This window comes from Balaenoptera ricei, chromosome 15, assembly GCF_028023285.1.
Source record: "Balaenoptera ricei isolate mBalRic1 chromosome 15, mBalRic1.hap2, whole genome shotgun sequence".
NCBI classification, from domain to species: Eukaryota; Metazoa; Chordata; class Mammalia; order Artiodactyla; family Balaenopteridae; genus Balaenoptera; species Balaenoptera ricei.
The window spans coordinates 24,897,370-24,917,861 of record NC_082653.1 but is presented as its reverse complement, the minus strand read 5'-3'; the positions used below and the strand labels follow the sequence as shown (position 1 = coordinate 24,917,861).

Sequence of the window (20,492 nt, the reverse complement as noted above, 5' to 3'; positions counted from 1 at the left end):
GAGACAAAGATTCGAGTTTCTGATTTGGAATTACTTTAAAGATGATCTTTGAAATAATGGAATTTGCGACCCTAGGCGAAAATTTGTGGAGAATGAAAAGTAAGACAAGAACAGAACCATAGGGACCTATATTTAGTAAAGTGGAGGAAGAGGACAAACCAAAGGAGTGGTTAGTAGTGGGGAGTACAAGATTAGAAAAGCAGTGTCACAGAAATTAAGAGAAAAATGTTTTTAAAAGATGGTGTATTATTTAACATTATCAAACATTATCAAATACTGCAGGAGAGAATGAGATCTTAGCCTAATCAAGCCAGGGAAAAATGGCTGTATGGAAAAAGAAAAATCAGGTTAGAGCTTTAGCTCATCCCCAAATGAAGGTAGATTCTAGGTTTTTTAAACTGATTTTTTTTTTTTTTTAATTTATTTATTTATTTATTTATTTTTGGCTGTGTTGGGTCTTCGTTTCTGTGCGAGGGCTTTCTACAGTTGCGGCGAGCGGGGGCCACTCTTCATCGCGGTGCGCGGGCCTCTCACTATCGGGGCCTCTCCTGCTGCGGAGCACAGGCTCCAGACGCGCAGGCTCAGTAGTTGTGGCTCATGGGCCCAATTGCTCTGCGGCATGTGAGATCCTCCCAGACCAGGGCTCAAACCCGTGTCCCCTGCATTGGCAGGCAGATTCTCAACCACTGTGCCACCAGGGAAGCCCTAAACTGATTTTTAAAAATGAAACTATAAAACCTTTAGGAGAAAATATCTCTGAATACATTTAATTATGTAGAAATATAAAACTCTTGTATGTTCAGACATATAAAAGCAAATGACCACTATTTAACCAATGTGAAATTAGTACCTTCGGATTGTAAAAAGCTCTCACAAATAATGAGGAAAAACTATTCCTTTATAATAGAAAAATGTACAAAAGACAGACATATACAGTGCATGGAAGAGGAAACTCAGATGGCCTATAAATGAAATACTGTTGAACATTCATGTTTTTATTTACCAAATTGGCAAAGATTTAAAAGTATATAAATAGGGGCTTCCCTGGTGGCGCAGTGGTTAAGAATCCACATGCCAACGCAGGGGACACGGGTTCAAGCCCTGGTCCAGGAAGATCCAACATGCCACGGAGCATCTAAGCCTGTGCACCACAACTACTGAGCCTGCACTCTAGAGCCCGCGAGCCACAACTACTGAGCCCGCGTGCCACAATTACTGAAGCCCACGTGCCTAGAGCCCATGCTTTGCAACAAGAGAAGCCGCTGCATTGAGAAGCCCGCACACTGCAGCGAAGAGTAGCCCCCTCTCGCTCCAACTAGAGAAAGCCCGCGCACAGCAATGAAGACCCGCAGCCAGAAAGGAAGGGCGGGCGGGAGGGAGGGAGGGAGGAAGGCACAATGGGATAATATATTAAAATGTTAAAAGTATATAAATACTTTATGGTGAAATGGGCATTTTCATATCTATCTGGTGGAGAACAGATCAGTTATTACCTTTAAAAATATTTTTTTCTTAAATTAGCAATCAATATTTCAGTTTAAAATATTTGCCTACTTTGACCCAGCTATTCTATTCTGGCAGTCTACCTGAAGGAAATAGAAAATGTCACTCCCTTCCCTAAAAATAGATTAGATTATGGTATGTCCATAAGATAGAGTATTCTACAGTCATTAGAAATGTTTTTGGATAATTTGGGTGAAATGCCCAGTATATAATGAATAATAAAGAAACAAAAACTCACCCAGGATATGAAACATTGTGTGATCACATACATTGTATGATCAGTCATAGCCAATGCAAAAGGATGGACAAGAGATTATCTCTTAATGGTAATAATCTCTAGAATGTACGATTGAAGGTAATTTTTATTTTATAATTAGAAATTACTTTTTATTTTGAAAATGTCTTAAAAATTAAAATGCACTAAATACATTAATTGCATAAATACCAAGAATTACAGTGAAGGAAAGGAGAATGAGAGGACAGCTAGAAGAGTAATTAAGATTGAGGAAGTGTTTAATTATACTTGTGACTGAGAGGAACAATCTAGAAGAAGGAAGATGATGGAAGAGAGAAGAAAGGTGTTAAATGATGGTGAAAAGTCCTAGAGCATATTATTTGTGTCCTGAAATCAAAGACCCACAAGACAAATTAGCCTTGAAGAAGTGAAGATAGATTTTCTTTTCCCCAGAGGTGGGAAACAAACAGATGAAGATGATTAGTGGCATAGAGAAATTTTAAAATAGAGAAAAAAGAAGGATAGCTGATAATCATCATTTTAGGGAAGAGGTAGAGTCAGGGTCATCTGCAAATTGGGATTAGGTATTTGAGGAGATGGGAAAAGTTTTCAGTGAGCAATGGGAATGTGGCCAGGAGTAGATTAGAGATGTAGAAAATGATTGATTTTCAGGCAGTATGGATAGCCCAGTTGAAGTTGTTGAATAATGTGAACTGAAGTCCATGTTGCCTCAGTCTTTTTGAAGTGATCAAGCTTTTAAGGAAGTGAAGTTTGTCAGAATAGAAAGATATAGACACTATAGAATGGACTTGAGGACACGGGGAGAGGGAAGGGTAAGCTGGGACAAAGTGAGAGAGTGGCATGTACATATATACACTACCAAATGTAAAATAGATAGCTAGTGGGAAGCAGCCGCATAGCACAGGGAGATCAGCTCGGTGTTTGTGACCACCTAGAGGGGTGGGATAGGGAGGGAGACGCAAGAGGGAAGAGATAATGGGGATATATGTATATGTATAGCTGATTCACTTTGTTATAAAGCAGAAACTAACACACCATTGTAAAGCAATTATATTCCAATACAGATGTTTTAAAAAAAAAAAAAGAAAATACACTAAAGGATTCTGCCATCTTAAAAAAAAAAAAGATATAGACTAGAGAAGCCTAATATTAACATTTTCTGTCTTTTGCTTGGGTCTGTGTAACTGTATAGGACCTAGCAAAAGCTCTTTGTCCTTGCAAATTACTGTTAAACTTTTTATTACTGTTAATTTTAATACCACCACACTAATCTCATTGAACCTGTGGTGTAGGTTGTCATAGTCACCTGTCATTTCTAATTCTTCAGCTTCTGGGAGACTTGAGATTTGATTTGTTTTTGTTTGGTTGGTTTTTTGTTTTTATTTATTTATTTATTTTTAAGTACTTTTAAAAAAAATTATTTATTTATTTATTTATTTTTGGCTGTGTTGGGTCTTCGCTTCTGTGCAAGGGCTTTCTCTAGTTGTGGCAAGTGGGGGCCACTCTTCATCACAGTGCGCGGGCCGCTCACTATCGCAGCCTCTCTTGTTGTGGAGCGCAGGCTCAGCAGTTGTGGCTCACGGGCCCAGTCGCTCCGCGGCATGTGGGATCTTCCCAGACCAGGGCTCGAACCCGTGTCCCCTGCATTGGCAGGTGGACTCCCAACCACTGCGCCACCAGGGAAGCCCCGGTTTTTTTGTTTTTTAATATTTATTTTTTGGCTGCATCAGGTCTTAGTTGTGGCGTGCAGGATCTTTTGTTGCAGCGCCTGGGCTCTTCGTTGCAGTGCGTCGGCTTCTCTCTAGTTGTGGCACGTGGGCTTAGTTGCCCTGCTGCATGTGGGAATCTTAGTTCCCCTACCAGGGATCGAACCAGTGTCCCCTGCATTGCAAGACAGATTCTTAACCGCTGGATCACCAGGGAAGTCCCTGTTTTTGTTTTTTTTAAACAGGAAAAAAGTACTCACTTAGGCAGCACAAAAAAAGAATTTTTGTCTTGTGAGTCATTGGAAATGAGAACCTCAGGACTTTCCTTACCAGGCCCAGCATAAGATTTATTAGGACCTTTTGTAGAACTATCTGCCCATTTAATTTGGTACTTTACCTGGTTTATTTACTCTAGTAATACACACGTAATTTCTCAACTGGAACATTGTCCAGCATTACTTGTTGACCCCAGAGAACAGTAGTGGGAAAAGTAAATGAAGGACTAGTTGTAGTGAAAAGATTGCTTTGGGGTGGCGAGTATTGGGCAATAGTGAATTAAGGTTCTTGGAAAAGTAGCCTATGACGGAGCCCAGGTGAGAATTGAAGAGAACTGATGGACTGTGAAGATAGGGGATTAAAGTCATGATGAGACTGAATAAAAGATACAGTAGGAGGCAAGTAGAAGGAATAGAAGGTTGTAGGAGTTTAAGCGTTTAAGGTCTAGGAGGAGGAGCGATTCTAAGTATCAAGAAAATTTAAGGAATCATAGTACACAGCTTGTCAGATAATTATGTTGAGAAATTGAGGTCAAAATACTAGAAGGGTGAGCAGCATGGATGTTAAAATCTCCAAAATATTAATCTTCAACAACAGAACATAACATTTTTGGAATCCAGTTTCTGCTGTACTTGTGTTTGTCATAGCAGATTTACCTCATGCCCTGAATGTTCCCCCTCCCTCACATATCCCTAAAACGTGACCAGCAGTGGAAGTGTAATTTAGTTGAACATTATAGCTGAGAAGGTTTTAAGGAATCATTTAATCCAGGTAAATGCACTTTTGAGGTACAGAGAGATTAAATAACTTTTCTTTGGTCATGTAACTTGTCAGTAGCAGAGTTGGAGCTTGAAACCTCAATTTCCCTTTTTTGGTCCATTCTACCAGTTGTTTGTCTTCTTAAAAGCATCAAGAATCTTTTTTTCAAACTAATTAATCACCTCTTAAAATAGTATAGAGAGGCAATAGGCAGTCTCAAAGAGGTATATGACTCAAAAGGGGGTATATGACTCATCACCTAGGGGAAGGGGAGCAGTGTCAAAGCTGACTCTTGCTGCATTTCGTTCATATTCTGGGGTTGCTTGGTCTTCTTGCAGGTGGTCAGCACTAACCAGGTGCTGACTGCCTGTTTACTGAGCTTTTCCATTTATTCAGAATAAGCATTTGAGGAACCCCCTAAAGCAGTATTTGTCATGCCCTGCTGTTCACACATCATCTGGAGATCTTGTTAAAATGCTCTTTCTGATATAGGAGGTTGGGAGTGGAGTCCAAGATTGTGCATTTCTAACAAGCTCCTGTGTATTGTGCTTGCTTCTGGTCCAAATACCACACTTTGACTTCTGGGAAACATAGTATGAAAATGATTTAATGGTACTGCCTCTATTTTAGTTTCTTGAATCTATCAGATTTTATTTAGGCTTGTTGTGAGGTCCAGGAGTATAGATTAATACTGAGTAGTGCTTTCCAGTTACCAGGTAGTAGATACCAGGGCTTTAGCCGAGGCATCTCCAAACTAGCTAACTCATGCTTTGCTTTCTATTTCTAGTCAATGACTAGCATCTCCAAACTAGCTAACTCATGCTTTGCTTTCTATTTCTAGTCAATGACTAGATTCCCCTGGGAAAAGGAATCACCTGTGTTTAACAGTAATAGTAACTTTGTATCTGACATTCCTGTTAGTGTTCTTTCCCTTTTCTCTCCAATTGATGTCATTGCTTTGAAGACATGATAGTTCCTTTAAAAAAAAGTCTGTGGGCACCTCTCTTCTAGATCACTTACCTTGAACATTTTGTATACCATCTGCTGAGATGGAGGGAGAGCACCTATCCCTGGGAAATAAGTGTACTTCTTTCTCCTATTGTGGAACAGTCAGCTTTGCGCCATACCTAAATAATATTAAGAGCCAGTGGAAACCAAGAAAATGATGATTAAGTTATCTGTGCTTATGATAAGATAGTGCCCTTTCTAAGGCATTTGGAATTTTGAGAATTTGACTCCGTTTCTACTTATACAGGGCCTCTGAAGAGTTATTTGAAATCTGAGCCAGCACACCTAATAGTTCTGATTGGTCCCCTAAATACTTCTGTGCCGTTGAGTAACCCCTGACATATTTCTACGTGGGCTCTGAGGAGCTATATGTAAGACTACCATAAGAGCTGTTTATGTATTTGATAAGGCTGGCCAGAAATTAGGAAGGTTTTCTCAGGCTCCTAAAACTTTAAGTTTTGGTCTTCCTGTTGTTTTTTTTGTTAAATTCAAAGAGCATTCTTTTTCCCTTCCGTTCCCGGCCGTCTTACCCAGAGTGAACACAAATGGATCAGACCACCCTGAGGATGCAGGGTCTGGTGAAAATAGGAGGGTCAATGGGAATAATTCTCCATCACTCTCAAATGGCGGTTTTAAACCTTCTAGGCCTCCAAGACCTTCACGACCACCTCCACCTACCCCACGTAGACCAGGTGTGTATCCTAGACATACACTAGGGATGTAGGTCTCAGTACTGTGATTATAAAATTCTTTTTGGGAATTGATCTTCAGGTAAGTGTCAAGAGACCCTTTTAGGTTGGTTTTCTAGCTGAATTTTTACATTTAAGATTTTGGCCAAGAATGATCTTTCTATAGTTAATCAAGATGTGCCTGTTCCCTAAGTTTTTCTGCCAGGTGTGAAGTTATTGAGGCAGGTGCTCTACTGAGAATGAAAATCACATGTGTGCTGGGAGTTCGCTGATGGCCTCGTAGTTAGGATTCTGGGCTTTCACTGCCATGGCCCGGATTCAGGGAACTGAGATCCTATAAGCTGCACAGTGCAGCAAAAAAAAAAAAAAAAAAAGGAAATCACATGTGTACTATAAAAGGTAGAGGCAATACAGGTAAGATTGCAACTTTCTGTCAGGGTTTGTGACTGTGGACATAAGCATTTCATAGAGTCAAGGATCTGGTCAAGGATATATCTCATTAAATCCTTTAAAAAGACAATCAGTAAATAGCAAATAACCCAACAATGCTAAATGATATTCAGATTTTAAAGCAAAAATCACACAAGTAAACATTTTGTATAGTAAAAATATAAACATTTACAGTTAGAATATTTATTTTTCCTGATTAGCCAGAACAAATCTTTTAATCTCTTTTTACTTTCCTCTTTTAGTATGTGAACAGGAAATGTAAAATAATCCAAATATTATTAGAAAAGTAAATTGGTTGTCCACAGATCATTTTATTAAATTACATTGTGTTTAAATATATATCTTCCCCCTTTTTTTCTGTAGATAATTGTGTTCATAGTATATTCCCAGTCTTTAAGATCATATACTACTTTGTCATAATGTTAGTGACTGCCTCCAGGAATTGTTTTGTCAACAAGTATTTCTTGAAGATGTAATATGTGCTCAAGCAATAATATTCTTTCTTTTTTTTTTTTGGCCACACTTCGAGGCTTGCAGGATCTTAGTTCCCCAACCAGGGACCGAACCCAGGCTCTTGGCAGTGAAAGCGTGGAGTCCTAACCATTGGACTGCCAGGGAATTCCCGCAGTGATATTCTTAAAAATAGTTATCAGTCAGATCTTCCATATTATAGGTAACGCCAAAAATTAGTCTCGGATCTGTAGGCGTTCATAGGAAAGACAGTTTTAAGGATCTGGAAAATTACTAAATGAACTTATATGAAGGGATACCAAAACTTTTCTGTTCTAAAAGTTATTTCCTGTGACATCAAGAAATCAGCATCTATATGTGCTTTGTAATTAATAATGAGACATGGAGTAAATGGAACCTTAAAAGTTGTAAACAAGCCTATTAAGTGGGACCATTGGCTATTTCCCATTATTAAGTAATTTTCATCTGCGTGTCCATATCTTAAATTTTATATTTATCATCTACCTTTTTATTTAAGTTAAAATTCTCTCCTGAATTTAGATTTCTGAAAATTGTTTTTCTGTTTTCCTCAAATCTTAAAGCATCTGTCAATGGCTCACCATCTGCCACTTCTGAAAGTGATGGCTCTAGTACAGGCTCTCTGCCACCAACGAGTACAAATTCAAATACATCTGAAGGAGCAACTTCTGGATTAATAATTCCTCTTACTATATCTGGAGGTTCAGGCCCTAGGCCATTAAATCCTGTACCTCAAGCTCCCCTCCCACCCGGGTGAGTAATTGCTTTTGGTTAACATGTTTTCTTTAGACTTCTGCATATACTTATTAATAAGGGAAATAGTACTGAACTCCATTCTTTAAAAAACTGTCTTATAACTCTGTGTATGTGTGTGTGTTAAGGGAGGTCTAGAGTCAAACTGAACAAAAAAGCTTTGCCACATTTGAAATTTCTCCCTCATTTCCAGAGCAAAGTGGAAGAAAAAAAATTTGTTTTTATTGAAGGACTCTGAGCCATAGAAAGTTTACCAAGACCAAATAATAAAATAATCGCCTAATTCAGATTGTCTTTTCTTTTGAAGGGGGGAAAATCACTTAATTTTTTTACCATTATAAAGTCATAGCTGAGTAATAATAATTTAGGAAGCTGAGAGGATTACAACTCAATCCCATGTAAATCTCTACTGATTATTTTTTAAATTAATAATACTCTGATAGTTATACACACACACACACACACACACACACACACACACACACACACACACACACACAACACATACATATTGTGGCATTCAAATTAATCCAGAGCTCAGAATGCTAAACAAAAATTAATTGACTAAGTGATAAATTAAAAAACTCTCATGATGAGGAGTTTAATTGCTAAAGAGACTGTATTATGTGGGTAGTTAGGCCATTTTCCTTTTTGAAAGCCTACATGGGAAGCCAGATTAGAAAGTTGTTTGTGCAAGGGATTAGAAGTGATTGGTTCTTCTAAACTTTGTTGGTTTATTCCAACAGAGTGGGTGCTCTTAGAAGTGACTGGTTCTTCTAAACTCTGTTGGTTTATTCCTGTCTTTTTTACTTTGGGGATAAACCTACCAAGGAGACTGGAATACTCATATTGCCTTTGTCCTTGGTACTGTGCAGGAGCACATCTGAAAAAGTCTTATTCTTTGATTTCAGCTTTTCTAGTACCAGAACTGTCCTTTGCCCTTCAGTTAACAGCTCAGTCTTTCGTCAGATTTCATAACAATAATTACAGTTTTCTTTTCCACTCAAGTCCTATGACCCTGATCAGATTGAGACAGTTTTTGTATCCTGAATGCATTGCTTCAAGCCTCTTTAGAAATATAAGACATCTCCTAGAGCAGATACTTCTGCAGGAGAAATCTCATCCACTGTGTCACCCTCAGTATAACATTTCTTGACTTTATTCCTAAATTCTTTTGGTATCTGCTTTATATACTGACATGCTTATTTGTCTCAGCTCTGTAATATCGTCATATAAGAGAAGAAGACAAAGACAGGATTAAAAAACCAGGCTATTCATACATGTAGCATATGAGCTTTTTAATTTTATGTTTAAGTTGGGAGCAGAGAGTGGACCAGCATGGACGAGTTTACTATGTAGATCATATTGAAAAAAGAACAACGTGGGATAGACCAGAACCTCTACCTCCTGGGTAAGTGTCTGTATTGAAGAAGAAGAAAAGTATTTATTCAGAACTATAGTTTATGGCTATACAGAAATTTTCCCTACCTTCCTACTTTTCCTCTTCTGTCGATCTTGTCCCTCTCTACTTTGTTTTATGATAGGTGCAGACTAAAAAGAAGAGTCAGGGAATTGATTGATCATGATGAATGACTTTTATTTTCGCTCATTTCTGACCTAAAGAAAGATTCCGTTTCCTTTGTGAACTTTTACCTGGCTCAAACTGCAGGATTTTAAGATTAGCTTTTATTTTTTAACTATATAAGAATTATAGCCCCTATCCTATATATGGTAAAGTTCTTATTATAAAAAACTAATATATAGTGAAGTCATTGCAAGATAGTTGGGGAAATATTAATATATTAATAATAATAAAATGAGGATATATTAATAGATGGTGTTAAGCATTTAACATTTATATTATACAAAATAATTGGAATAAAAAATATTTGAGGGCTTCCCTGGTGGCACAGTGGTTGAGAGTCTGCCTGCTAATGCAGGGGACACGGGTTCGAGCCCTGGTCTGGGAAGATCCCACATGCCACGGAGCAGCTGGGCCCGTGAGCCACAACTGCTGAGCCTGCGCGTCTGCAGCCTGTGCCCCGCAATGGGAGGGGCCGCGATAGTGAAAGGCCCGCGCACCGCGATGAAGAGCGGTCCCCACACCACGATGAAGAGTGGCCCCCACTTGCCGCAACTGGAGAAAGCCCTCGCACGAACCGAAGACCCAGCACAGCCAAAATAAATAAATAAATAAATAAATAAAAATAAAAGTAGCTATAAAATTTAAAAAAAAAAAAATATTTGAGGGAAGTCAGTAGCAAATATGGGGAAATACTTAATCTCGCTAGTAATCTTAAATACACACCTAAAAAGTACAGTGTTGGTGAGACTGTAGAGGAACTTTACCTCATAACATTGCTATTGGTAATATATATTAGTTACAGCCCTCACAGAAAGTATATATAACCATAATAATACCCATACCCTTAGTAACCCTTTCCAGGAAATTTATCCTAAAGAAATAATGCAAAGGAAGAAAAAAATTTTTGATATATAAATGGTATTTATTATTTTACTACAGTTGGCGCTCCAATATTGGAGGGGAAATATTGGGGGAAAAATTCCAAGATGTTTCAAAAGACAAAACTTGAATTTCCCGAGCCCTGGCAACTATTTACATAACATTGTATTGACAGCTATTTACGTAGCATTTACATTGTATTAGGTATTATAAGTAATCTAGAGGTGATTAAAGTCTACTGGACAATGTGCCTGGTTATATGCAAATACTATGCCATTTTATATGAGGGACTTGAGTATCTGAGGAGTGTTTTGGAACCAATTCTGTATTTATAATATTAGACTAGTAGGCATAACCCTAAATAATCAACCAGGTAGACATCACCAAGTTATTTTATCAACATTTACTTGATACGTTATGTACCCATTTGAAATGATAAATAAGATAGTTGTATTCTTATGAAAAAGTGCTTTTTCTGACATCTGTGAAAAGCACCCTCTCTCCCCCCCCTTCTGTGTGTGTGTGTGTGTGTGTGTGTGTGTGTGTGTGTGTGTGTGTATGTTTCTGCCCCTATTAGGATTGCAACAGTCAAAAGAACATTTGAAAGAAAGAAAATGAGAGGTTTTGTCTTAATGATTGTTTGAGACTTAATCAGTAAGATACATTTTGTTTTAAAAACCTGACTGATACACCTTAACTTTTAAGAAAGAAATTTTTACACACATTCCTCTTAAGTTCACTTATAGACCATTTAAAAATATATAAAATAAAACAGGTAAGTCAAAAGTAGTATTGCAAGGGAAAATCTTACCAAACCTGTACCAGGGCTAAAATGAAGTCCTGTTTAATTCTTATTTGTTTCGCAAGTATTTGTTGAATCCAGTTGTTTTGTCCTGATTTAGCTGGGAACGGCGGGTTGACAACATGGGACGTATTTATTATGTTGACCATTTCACAAGAACAACGACGTGGCAGAGGCCAACATTGGAATCCGTCCGGAACTATGAACAATGGCAGCTCCAACGTAGTCAGCTTCAAGGAGCTATGCAGCAATTTAACCAGAGGTTCATTTATGGGGTGAGCATATGTACTTGCATTATAAACTTAATGAGTGTTTGATCTTTAACCTTTTCTTGCATATGAAATGTAAAGCATTAAAAAGAAAGTACAAGTAGGATGGCAACCCAGTTGTTGCTGTCGATAGATTATTATTTTTAGACCTTGTTTCCAGTATTCTGTGTGGGTGATTTATTCTTTTCTTTTTAAAAATTCTGAAAGTTCAACCTCCTTTGCTTTGTTACTGTCAAAAATAAAAAAGAAGTTAGGACAACTTAAAATTCATTTATGAAAGAATAGTAAAAATAAATCCAAGCAGTTTAAAAAGAAAACAGTTCTGAATTTAATACTGCCTAACTTAGCAGAACATTAGATGGCTTGGGTCTAATAGCACCTGACTCAGTTGCAGTGAACTAATGATAGAATTGAATCATTTTGTAACATATAAACGTAAAATTTACGCAATAATTATTTGGTGCTGTGGGAGACTAAAGAAATTTGATTCCTTATAGGATGATGTTAAATATATTATTATGGCTTTAAAACCATATTATCTTTGGTATCAAAACATCTCATTTCTGGAAATGGTTTAAATTTTACATAAACCAGCTCTCCAAGAGTTCAAGAGAAGCTGACCCTCTCCATTGCCATCTCTTCTCTTCTACTACCATCAGTATCATTCCTGTTAGAATCCATAAGAGTAAATGCCTGTTCTCACTAGGCATTACCTTTTTTTGCCTTTTCTCCATATTTCTGTTTCTTAGACCTCATCTTCATAATAATTACTCACTGATGTAGATAAATGCACCTTTATCAGAAGCTTTCCCTTCACTACCTGGTTATGACTAAAATAACTTTCTTTCATGCAACAGTTTTTCCTGCCACCTTCTGTCACAGCAGAAGATAGCTGTCACTATCTTCCCCTTCCCAGTGGTTTTAGAGGTGAAATTAATTTTTGTCTCATCTACTTTACCGTTTTTGTTTTATTTTCTCCACTGCTGTTTTACATCTTCCTTTCTTTCTAAATTATAATCACCTTTGGTATGCCTGGCCAAATTTCTTTTAGGTTTGAATACCTAGCTTGCCTGTCTTCTTAAAAGCTAGTTTCCACATAGGTGTCCAGTGGAAAGAGCATGGGCTTTGGAATCAGATACATCTGGGTTCAAATCCTGGTTCCACAGTTACTTTCTCTATATGACTTTGAGTAAGTTACTTAACCTCATCAAGACTCATTTACTTTATCTATACAATAGATCCATATATAAAATTACCTCAGAGGGTTTTTTTTTTTTTTTTGAGGATTCTGTAAAATAAAGTTCCTAATATGTTTGGCACATACTGGATACATAGAAATGTTAGTTTTCATCTTTTCTCTCCCTCATATCCACAATTGCAAATGTGCCCTTTATCTCACTTTTATAATACATGATCTTTTTTTTAATACATTTATTTATTCATTCATTTATTTCATTTTTGGCTGCATTGGGTCTTTGGCTGCTGCATGCAGGTTTTCTCTAGTTGCTGAGAGCGGAGGCTATTCTTTGTTGCAGTGCGTGGGCTTCTCATTGTGGTGGCTTCAGTAATTGTGGCACACGGGCTTCAGTAGTTGTGGCTCGTGGGCTCTAGAGTGCAGGCTCAGTAGTTGTGGCACACGGGCTTAGTTGCTCCGCGGCATGTGGGATCTTCCCAGACCAGGGCTCGAACCCGTGTCCCCTGCATTGGCAGGCAGATTCTTAACCACTGCACCATGAGGGAAGCCCCTATAATATATGATCTTTTATTATTTTTATTTTCATTGAAGTATAGTTGTTTTACAATATTATATTAGTTTCAGGTGTACAGCATAGTTATTCAAATTTTTATAGATTATATTCCATTTAAAGTTATTATAAAATATTGACTATATTCCGTGCTATACAATATATTCATTGTAGCTTATTTATTTTATACGTAGTAGTTTGTACCTCTTAATCCCCTACCCCATCTTTCCCCTCCCCCTTTCCCTCTTCCCACTGGTAACTACTAGTTCTCTATATCTGTGAGTTTTTTTTATTTTGTTCATTCGTTTTAGTTTTTAGATTCCATATATAAGTGATAACATACAGTATTAGTCTTTCTCTGACTTATTTCACTAAGCATAACACCCTCCAGGTTCATCCATGTTGTTGCAAATGGCAAAATGTCCTTTTTTTGGCTGAGTAGTATTCCATTGTGTATATATACCACATATTCTTTAGCCATTCATCTGTTGATGGATACTTTTTTTACTTTCATATCTTTCTTGGCTATTGTAAATAAAGCTGCTATGAACATGGCGGTGCGTGTATCTTTTTGAATTAGTGTTTTTGTGTTCTTCAGATACATATATCCAGGAGTGGAATTGCTGGATCATATGGTAGTTCTATTTTTAGTCTTTTTTTTTTGGCCCCACCATGCGGCATGCAGGATCTTAGTTCCCTGAGCAGGGATTGAACCCGTGCCCCCTGCAGTGGAAGCACGAAGAAGTCTTAACCACTGGACCACCAGGGAAGTCCCTACTTTTAGTATTTTGAGGAACCTCCATACTGTATTCCAAAGTAGCTGCACCAATTTACATTTCTTCCAATAGTGTACAGGATTCCCTTTTTCTTTACATCCTCACCAACATTTGTTTTGTGATGTTTTCAGTGATAACCATTCTGATGGGTGTGAGGTGATATCTCATTGTGGTTTTGATTAGTGATGTTGAGCATCTTTTCATGTGCCTGTTGGCCATCTGTATGTCTAGTACATGACCTTTAAAAACATTCTTTTTAAAGACAGATTCAGCAGATTCTTGGAGCACCTACAGTGTGTATTGCTTTATTGTAAACTTGACCAATTAAATACTCAGAGTCTTTGGAACTTTTCTTGAATTGCAGCTTTTACTCATCAACCATTTTCTTTTCTTTTTTTTTCTTCTCCTATCCAAATTCTTACTCTTTGCTCTTGTTATAGAGTGGTTCTAAATTATAAAGAACTTAAACAGCCTATTTTAGTTATGAACTGAATTGAACATTCTTAATACCAGCTACTTAAAAAGTGGTGGGGTGTTGCTGAGAAAGTCTGTTTATTGGGTAGATGAAGTGGCCTTTGTTCTGACCCTGGTTACGGGGCAGTAGATGCTCATACACCTAGCATTTTTAACCTCAGAATGGATATGGTTGATGATGTATCACCCTGTAATGGCTCTGGCCCATGGCTTCATTGTGCCTGTACCGCCCCCCCCCCCCCCCCTTATCTGTCCAGGGAGAGCCTGTGGGATAGGCTTGGGTCTTAGAAAATTATCAAAACAGATTGTCATATGCCAAACTACTCCGACCTGTTCTGTAGCCAGGGTTCAAACCTTGTGTAGTGTTTCTCCTTGGTTACCCTGTTTTCATTATTGTGTCTGTCAGGAGGAGCAAGACCACTCCTTGACAGGTCTGTCTTCCAAGAGCTTTTAAATGAGAAATGGAATATCTCTCATATGCTTTTAAAACTTTTTCAGTCAGTTAACCTAGTTTCTGTAATAAGTCAGTGACATGGGGGCGGGGGTTAGGCAGGGAAAGACTGACAGTGGGGGAAACTGCTATAAAATTTAGACTTAAGAGACTAAACCAAATGCAGTATGATGACTTTGTTTGGATTCTGATTTGACCCAGTAAGCAACCAGAGGCATTTAATTAGGGATTGTGTATTAGAGGATAAAATTATCATAGATTCTTTGCTAGGTGTGATAATGATATTGTGGTTGTATAAGAAAATGTTCACAAATTTTAGAAAGGCATACTAAAATACATAGGAGTGAAATGATGACTGATTTTTTTTTTTTTGCTTCAGCAAAGAATATGGAAGAAAAATAAAGAAATGTGGCAGTTTTGGTAATTGTTGAATCTCGTTGCTGGGTATATGGGGTGCACTGTCTTATTTTACTTGTGAGTTTTTTTTCCATAATTTTTTTTGAAGCAATTAGTCTATTATTTATTTGCCTTACCTTACTTAAAGGAGAAAGGGCTTAACCACATCGTACTGAAAGACCACAAAGTATCCCCCACTTCATTATACATTTAAACTAAAACACAGTCATTAACCCTTCACACTACACACTCAGTATGACTTTTGCTTCTCTTTTTCCAGTGGTTGACTCCTACTTTCCGTTTATCTAATCAAACCTCTCTCTCCACCAATGTGATAATTTCAAACAAATGTAAGAAATCTTCTATTCAGTTCTAGGCTTGTCAACTCCTTCCAACTGGAATTCTTTTCTTTTACTCATATGACAGCCTATTCTTCCTACTCCCCCAACTCTCTTCTCACAATTCTTTGTATTATACCATGTCCTGTATATGATCCTCTATTTTTGAGTTATAAATACAAAATTTTTCTTAGCCAGCTGATGACTCTGAGTACTGTTATTTATAAGTGACTCTTGGGAGATTTATGTATTTCTCTAACTTACTGACTTGGAGCTAAAGAAGGGGAAAAAATGGTCATTTGGGTGTAAGATTATTTGTAATATTTGAATTTCAAATAGTTTCAAATGTTAAATAATGTTGACGAAGTTTTTTTCTTCATGAGAGTGCATTGGCTTTTATTCTTGACTGTGTCATACTTCTCTAAGATGTGAACTCTGTAAGAGTATGTTATGTTGCACATGGCCAGGGAAAGGCATATCAGAATTCATAAGCCTGCTCTCAAGTTATCAGTTTAAGTTGTTCGTTATTTCACCATTTTGGGGGTTGTTCTTTTTAGAATCAAGACTTGTTTGCTACATCACAAAATAAAGAATTTGATCCCCTGGGTCCCCTGCCACCTGGATGGGGTAAGTCACATGGATTTTTAAATTGAATTCAGTTATTTTAACAATTCGGTATTTATGGATGGATGTTATACCCTGTGCTTGCTTGAGTGAATATCTGGAAAGCTTTTGGGGTGTGTTGGTTTAATTCAGAGTGCCAAATAGGCATTTAATTTCCCAAAAGTTCTAAGTTACTCTTGTAAAATATAAAAATATTTTGCCCACTCAGCATAAGGAGAAATGGATTATGGTACACATGAAAATCTGGATGGACCTCAAAGGCATTATGCTTAGTGAAAAAAATCCATTTCAAAATATTGTATACTGTGTTATTCAATTTATATAACATTCTGGAAATGACAGAACTATAGAGATGAGAAATAGATTAGTAGTTGCCAGGAAACAGAGCCACTGGTAGGTGGTTACAAATATAGGAGGTAACATAAGTGGTTCTTATGTAGTGGTGGAACAGTTCTATATCTTGACCATGGTGGTGATTACACAAATCTGTACATGGAATAAAAGTGCATAGAACTATATATTTACATAAATGAATTCAAACTTTAAAAATTAGTGAAAATTGAATGAAGTTTGTAGTCAACAGTAATGTACCAGTGTCAATTTTCTGATTTTGATATTGTGCTATAGCTACATAAAATGTCACCGTCGGAGGAAACTGGTTGAAGGGGGTATATGAGATTCTTTGAACAATTTTTGCAATATGCTGTAATACTTATTTCAAAATAAAAAGCTTTAAAGATTATTTTGATCATATTGGTGCTTCGAAAACACAGTTCAGAGGTTGATTGAGTTGATGTTATCTGAAAGAACAGTGGAAGGGGGAACATGTTGGGGTGGTGACTTTGTGTCCTGCATGAGCATGCTCTGTTATCAAGTACCTTAGTTATTAAAACTTTTTATAGACTTTAAGATGAGCCTGCCCTACCAGATTATTTTATATCCATTATATAAGTCATAGAGCTGTAGCAAGTTTCCAGAGTAAACACAGCAATATAGAAACAGTTTTGCACGGAAGAGAAAGAGAATATAGAAAGTGGAAAACAGCAAAGTAAAGCCATTTATGGAACCAGTTGAAGTTTTATCTTCAAGAGCTGCAGATATTTCAGAAAGTGATATTTCTAGATAGTCTTGTTGGGAAACATCAGTTTCTAAGATAGATTGCTCTAGCATTACTTTCTTTAGGAAGGGAGGGAAAAAAATTGATGTCAAGGTCACATGAATCTGGGCAATAAATGATACTGGCTGTGTAAGCCTGCTTTTCAGTTACCACATTGCCCTTAAAGTTATTTATCCCTAGCATTCCTAGGAGTCAAAGAAGTAAAAAAATATAATAGTTCATAGTTATAACTATTATTGTCACTGGCTTGTAGCAAAGGGAAAGCATATGAAAGTTGTGAATTTCTGTCTTTACCAGTGTCTGGTAGTTTGGTAAGGAGTCTTCTGGCTCTGTGGGAGCCTTGTAATGGACAGTTTATAATTGGCATGAAGTACTTCAGAAGAAGGGATGTTGTTCTTTTGAGGCATATTGAACTAGACCTGCTTGGTTGCATGCCCAGACATGGATGGTCTTCTCAGCTTTATTTCTAGGGTTGTTTTATGTTTGTGTTACAGAGGAGAAACGATATACCTGTAGGTCGTGTATTCATCCTCTTAATTTTAGTGCAGAAAAACCATGACCTGATTGGCTTTTGTTAGAAACACAAACTATTTTGCTCCTTCTCCAGGGCAGCTGTTAAGAAAAATTGTTTCTCGCTCATAGAAGCACGAATTGCAGGCTATGTTGCCTTTATTTGTAAAGCTTTTCCTGCAAATCTGGTCCTTGTCTTCTGTATTTATTATTATCCTCAACATCAGTATTTCTCATTTTTACTTTAGCCAACAACACCTCCATAAAATACTGCCTCTAGAGACCCAATTCCAGCTTACGTACGTTATCAGAATTTTGCCTTGGTTATTTTACATTCTGCTTATTTTTAGGTTTCACACTCCTGAAGTTGAAGTGCAACCCCTCCCCCTTCTTAAATGAGTTCACGATCATCCTATTATTCAGACTGAGCACTGCTTTATGATTCTCTGCCTTTGGGGCATATGTGTTATTTGTTGAGCCAGTGACAACACTGGTACTATCACAAATGAGAACCACCCAATAGACCCTCAGCATTGATCCAGGAAATAAAATCCCAGTTTACAGCCTGTGTTGATGTTCTAAAATTGTTAGCATTATTTTTGTGACACCATGTATTTTTAAATCAAACTTGCTCACCCTTTCAGACTTTTGTATGCTAGGACTAGACATTACTACCTTACAAGCTGACAGTGAAGAATTTTTAACACATGCAAACTATAGAGGCTGGAGAACAAAGAATGCTTTTGGTTCAACAATATAGTCTAATAGGGCTTTGTATAGCTGGTTTACCCATCAAGTATAAAACTATTTTCTCATTTTCAGAGTTGCTATGAAAGAATACATAGAACAACAAGAAGCTTCTGTTTTTCATTGTTTTATTCATCAAGTCAGGAAGTGGTTTGATGTGCATTCAGGCTTGGTGTTCAGTTATTTAGGAGTTGTTTATCATGTGTTTTTTGAACGAGGTAAGAAATCAGCTCTGTAGTCACAGTACTTCTCATTAAGCAGGTGAGCCTACAGTTTGCAAGCGCATCACCTTTGAAATTTTGGTTTTCACAGCCTCTTCCAAGAAATGCTTTTATCAGTACTATATACTTAGAACAAACATAGAAATAAGTTTTCTATTAACTTTATCTTACCTCATGTTAGCTTTTTTTTGTTTTGTTGGTTTTTTGTTTTTGTTTTAAAAATGTTTTTAAGCTTTTATTTAGAAAGCCTACCTAGTAAAATCACACCTATGAAGTGTGTGAGCTATAATCTAAGTGCACAAACTAAATATTTAAAATGTCAAACAGTTAGATGTTTTTCACTGAAAAGAAAATCTGCTTGGTTAAGACAGTTAAAAAAGGGACTTCCTTGGTGGTCCAGTGGGTAAGATTCTGCGCTCCCAGTGCAGGGGGCCGGAGTTCGATCCCTGGTCAGGAAACTAGATCCCACATGCATGCCGCAACTGAGAGTTTGCATGTCGTAACTAAGAAGTCCGCATGCTGCAGCTAAAGAGCCCACACACTGCAATGAAGATCTGTGTGCCACAACTAAGACCCAGTGCAGTCTAAATAAATAAATAAATATATATATATATATTTTTTAAAAAAGACATTTAAAAATGATAAAACCAAAGCACACGAAAAAAGTTCGGGAATAAGGCAAAACTACACAAAAGCCTTAAATCTGTTCATCTGAAAAGAAAGAAAAAGGAATATCTCCATGCCATCCCTAGCTTCATGCCACCGTTCAGTAAACACTGACCATGGGTAAGAAGAGGGTGTCCTTAGCTGAGGTCAGTAACTCACCAGCTCTGATGTGGTTGGCAGGGTGCTCAGACTTCAGAACCCTTGGAGAACCCAGGCAGTGACTCTGTTCATGTTAGCTTTTTGAAGAGAGAATATCTGGCCCTGAAATCTGAACTTACGTGGCAGTTAAAAGGAGAATATACACTCAACTGTGCACTTAGGATATTAATTTTAGATTATAAAAGTTACTTAAAAATTGTACACAAGAAGTTTATTAATTCTGTAAGTGTATTTAAAAATTTAAATTTGACTGCCAAGAACATTAACTTATTTTGTTATTATGTAGCTACAACTGTGTAGCGCTGTGGGTGCTTCTTTTTGCCTCAGAGACAGCTCTTAAAGTTGGTTACATGTTTCCACACTCAAGGTGCCATGACCGGCAAAGCCATTGTTATTACGCAGGATGTGTCAGAAGATGCAGAGTCCATTTTCTGTATATTATACACTCTGGAAGTTCTATTTCCATTTTAGGTCAGCTGATATAGAAAGTACCTGAGATGTCAGGAGCAGATTCATGATACCAGTATATCCCTCTGTGCCACCTCCACCCCAACCCCTACCCCCTGCCCCAGTATCATCACTGCTACTTGCGATCATGGAGTCAGTCCTGGAGATAAGTTAAAAGTTACCAAACACTAACTTTACGAGGCTGTATAATTTGGCCTAACACTCATTCTGCAATATCTTGCTTAAAGAAAGAGCCAAAGGATCTAAATAAATGTTGTTTGAAAAACATATGAACTTGCAAACCATAGGAAATAAAAATTGGCTTTATCACAACAGAGTTAAGCTTAATTTTTTTTTTTTTGAAAATTGCTTATTTTAAGATAACCATGCTTTCTAA

General features: G+C 37.3%; 1 protein-coding gene across 4 annotated transcripts in view; it reads left to right on the top strand.

The window, feature by feature from the left end:
- ITCH (itchy E3 ubiquitin protein ligase) overlaps window positions 1–20,492 on the top strand; it is a 123,884-nt gene that overhangs the window by 68,172 nt on the left and 35,220 nt on the right. For all 4 annotated transcript variants that reach the window (XM_059897630.1, XM_059897632.1, XM_059897631.1 and 1 more), the window contains 5 exons: window positions 6,043–6,200; window positions 7,700–7,889; window positions 9,205–9,300; window positions 11,256–11,430; window positions 16,162–16,231. In XM_059897630.1, the coding sequence (XP_059753613.1) occupies window positions 6,043–6,200; window positions 7,700–7,889; window positions 9,205–9,300; window positions 11,256–11,430; window positions 16,162–16,231 (689 nt within the window). The remainder of the gene's footprint in view (window positions 1–6,042; window positions 6,201–7,699; window positions 7,890–9,204; window positions 9,301–11,255; window positions 11,431–16,161; window positions 16,232–20,492) is intronic.